The sequence below is a fragment of the Tachysurus vachellii genome, chromosome 12 (assembly GCF_030014155.1).
Source record: "Tachysurus vachellii isolate PV-2020 chromosome 12, HZAU_Pvac_v1, whole genome shotgun sequence".
In the NCBI taxonomy this organism is placed as follows: domain Eukaryota; kingdom Metazoa; phylum Chordata; class Actinopteri; order Siluriformes; family Bagridae; genus Tachysurus; species Tachysurus vachellii.
In genome coordinates this window covers 1,001,899-1,005,283 of record NC_083471.1, presented here as the reverse complement: position 1 = coordinate 1,005,283, position 3,385 = coordinate 1,001,899, and the positions used below count along the sequence as shown (strand labels likewise).

The window sequence follows — 3,385 nt, the reverse complement described above, 5'->3', positions numbered from 1 at the left end:
GACCGTGAGGTCATGGGAGGCGTCGCATTTATTATTGCGTGTCGTGAATTCATCCACCCTGAGGAAACCGAAGAAAGCACACAGAAACACCACTTCCAGGAGAAGATCCTGATAAGGACGGAACCACCCCTGTCTCAGTTTAGTGACCAGATTTTTGACAAGAGGGAGGGTGAGAGGAAGTCGCTTGTCTGGACACCTTTTGGTGTCCTTTTCCTGATGCCGTCGAGAAGCAGGCGGATGGATGGATGCCTCAGCAGACTGCAGACGGACGGGTCCAAGCATCTTAGGTGGAATTGGATGCCTTCGTCTATCGAAGATGCGCGGGCTGCTGCGACAACCGAACATGAGTCTGACGGCAAAGTACTGTGTCACGCCAGTGCACTCCAAACAGGTGCCATTGGGATGGGTGGAGCGGCATGATTTTGAAGCTGTCTACGATGTTGGCTTTGCCCAGCCAAGCCCCGTTTCTGGCTGTCTTGATGAGTTGGATGGCGTTGTCGACCGAGGCGTAGAACAGGGAAAAATTGGGGAGAGGAAACAGGCTGTTAATGCTTGGGACATGTTCGATGTTATGGGGAGCTGAGGAGTCTATGATTAGATGTTTTTTTGCCAGAATACTTTCGTGTTGCTACGCCTAGAGGGTTAATCCTAAAGACTGAGAAAGGAGGATTATCGAAGGGGCTGATCATGTATCCTTTATCTATCTCTCTAGCCAGAAGAATATCGACCACTTCGGGTTCTTTGAGAGCGGACTGGAGGTTCTTGCAAATGTACGAATTGAGGGGACGCATTGTTAGACCGGCCGAAAAACCTTGAGTGAGTACGGTGATCAAATAATGGACGAAACAGCGGTTAGGATGTTTATTCAGTGCTTCGTCGAGTTCGGGGATTTTGACAGGCATTGGCTTTACTTTCCCTTTTTGGAGGGAGCATGCATTCTACGGGGACAAACGGACTTTGGATGCCCATCTCTGCAGTACGAAACGTGCACACATTTTCGTTAAAGTTGTAACACATGGGAGAATGCATTTTTCCTGGACTTCGGAGCCCAGCAAGATTTTAACTAAATTGATGTTGTTACCTGCAAGGATCTGGGTTCGCAGATGGGGAGAGATAGCGGCAGCAGGTGGAAAGAAGGGGGCGCCAGCGGTAGGAGCTGGAAGGGCCGTTGCTAATGTGCCACAGGGGAGGAGACTTAAGTCCATGTTGGCTGGTGAAGAGAAGGCGGGAGCATCGAGAGCCGGTGAAGCAGGTGTCGTAGACGCGGTGGCCGTGTTGGGGACGAGGGAAGGTAGATTTTCCAGGGCTTGGATCCTGGCGTCGAGATTAGAGGGGGAGAGATGGATGTTGTGGAGGGCTGTCAACATGGGATCTTCTGAGATTGGTGGGGTGATGTCGGGTCGAACTGTCCTTCTTTTTGAAGCTGATGGGTTGTTTGCACGCAGGCAGTGTTTTCTTTTAGCGGTAACCTTCTTGGGGCCGGGGGTAGGGGTAGATTGGGTTGGAGGTATTTCAGAGATATTTTCCAGAAAATATTGGAACAGTTGGCTATGATCGAAACCAAGCAGCACCTGTAAATTATGGCCGAACAGGGTTGCGAGGATTCTATCGACGGCCCATTACAAGATCGGTGGAGGCGATTTACATGCCAGCCAAGGGCTTCGGCGAACCTAGGGGCCATGGGGATTTTCCGTAAGGTCTGGGTCTTCTTCGGAGCTCGGATCGGACATGGCGAGTAAGTTACCTGCTAATAGTATCAGAGAATGCGTAAAATAGCGAGCAGCATTGCTAGGTTGGATCGCAGCACCGCCGATGCGTAGAAGTGGCTTGAAGGCGAGCAGGGGAAATTATGGAGGTCGTGCCAGATTGGTATGCCTCGTGGACAGCTGATTAACAGCTGATGCAGCTTACTAGGTGGCCTGCCTGAACTAACGCGATGCTTGATTTAGTCCTAGACACATAAAGTGCATCTTTGTAACATGGTAAAAACAAATTATCCAATGATCACAAGTGATGCTTAGCAGCACTGAATATATATGGTTAGTAACTTTCCCAGCACACAGCAATATTAACCACATATATGGTAAAAGCTGCCATTTATTATATTTTAGCCAAAGATGGTTAGCAAATTTCAAAGCCCAAAATGGTCCATGCTGTTCAGAAGTAAATGTAACTTTATCCCTATTAGATTATTATGTCCCATGTGGTCTCTTTCACCAAGGAGGATACAAATATAAAACCTGGATCTTTTCACCAACAGAATCATTTGATGAATGGTCTTTTGCAAAGATTGATTGACATTCAGCATGATAAGGTCTGTGGATGGCTGCTGGTACTTCAGCAAAGAATTCTGCTTTTTACATTCTAGCTTTGACACGTGTCTCACTGGAGCATCAATTTTTCACCTGATTTCTATTGCAATTGATCGATATCAAGCTGTGTGCTATCCACTTCAGTACCCTACGAGAGTGACTAAACCTGTTGCATGGTTTATGGTAGCTGTGAGTTGGACTGCAGCAACAGTGTACACTCTTGCTTGCATGTTTACAAATGCAAGTGTAGACAGTGGATTAACAAATTGCTTGGGAACTTGTAGCCTGTTTATGGATTCACTGTGGGCTATTATGAGTATAGTTACAGGTTTCTTTATACCATGCTGTGTTATGATTTGTCTGTATGCAAAAATAATTTTTATTTCAATGAAGCATGCAAGAAAAATTGACAGTGTGAAGCAGGGCAGAAATGACATTACTTTAGGCAAGTTTTCACAAAAAGTGAAACATGAGAACAAAGCAGCAAAAACTCTGGGGATTGTTGTAGGTGCCTTCAACTGTTGCTGGATGCCATATTTCCTTACATCTCTACTTGATCCTTTTATTAACTTTTCCACCCCTATATTACTTTTTGATGTCTTTGCCTGGTTGGGTTATATTAATTCCACTTTAAACCCTATCATATATGGCTTTTTCTATCCCTGGTTCAGAAAAACACTGTCTCTCATTGTCACACTAAAGATATTTGCTCCACAATCCTCTGACATGAAAGTGTATACATCATAACAGTAGTTTTAAGGCTTAAAATATTTGTGACTTATAAACAGGGAAGACCCATTAAGTTACTTATATCCCAAAATATTCAAAACCAGTAATTAGTTTTGTCTGGGATAAAAATATTAAAACAATCTGTTAAATGATATATTTTATGTGAACAGAAGTGCTTTGTAACAGGTATCAAAAATAACAACAAATAATCACTTGATCAAGCATTGACATTTCAGAAAATGCATAGACCAGTTGCTACCAAGCCTTTGTTCATTGTATTAGAATTCCTGCTTTTGACGTTGCTTCTATTTTTTTCATTTACTGTTGCCTACCCTAATCCACAT

General features: G+C 44.3%; 1 protein-coding gene across 1 annotated transcript; it reads left to right on the top strand.

Annotated features, from left to right (window-relative positions):
* The first annotated feature begins 1,679 nt into the window (after nt 1-1,679).
* LOC132854947 (trace amine-associated receptor 13c-like) lies at nt 1,680-3,059 on the top strand. The gene is made up of 2 exons (XM_060883623.1): nt 1,680-1,735; nt 2,306-3,059. Exons 1-2 carry the CDS (start codon nt 1,680-1,682, stop codon nt 3,057-3,059), a joined length of 810 nt encoding a protein of 269 aa, XP_060739606.1.
* Nucleotides 3,060-3,385: the final 326 nt, after the last annotated feature.

What these genes read in the sequence shown, in the direction of transcription:
- LOC132854947 (XM_060883623.1), top strand. Translation starts at nt 1,680, where the DNA reads ATGGGGATTTTCCGTAAGGTCTGGGTCTTCTTCGGAGCTCGGATCGGA. An exon ending in GCTCGGATCGGACATGGCGA is followed by an intron (nt 1,736 to 2,305) that starts GTAAGTTACCTG and finishes ATTGACATTCAG; the next exon opens with CATGATAAGGTCTGTGGATG.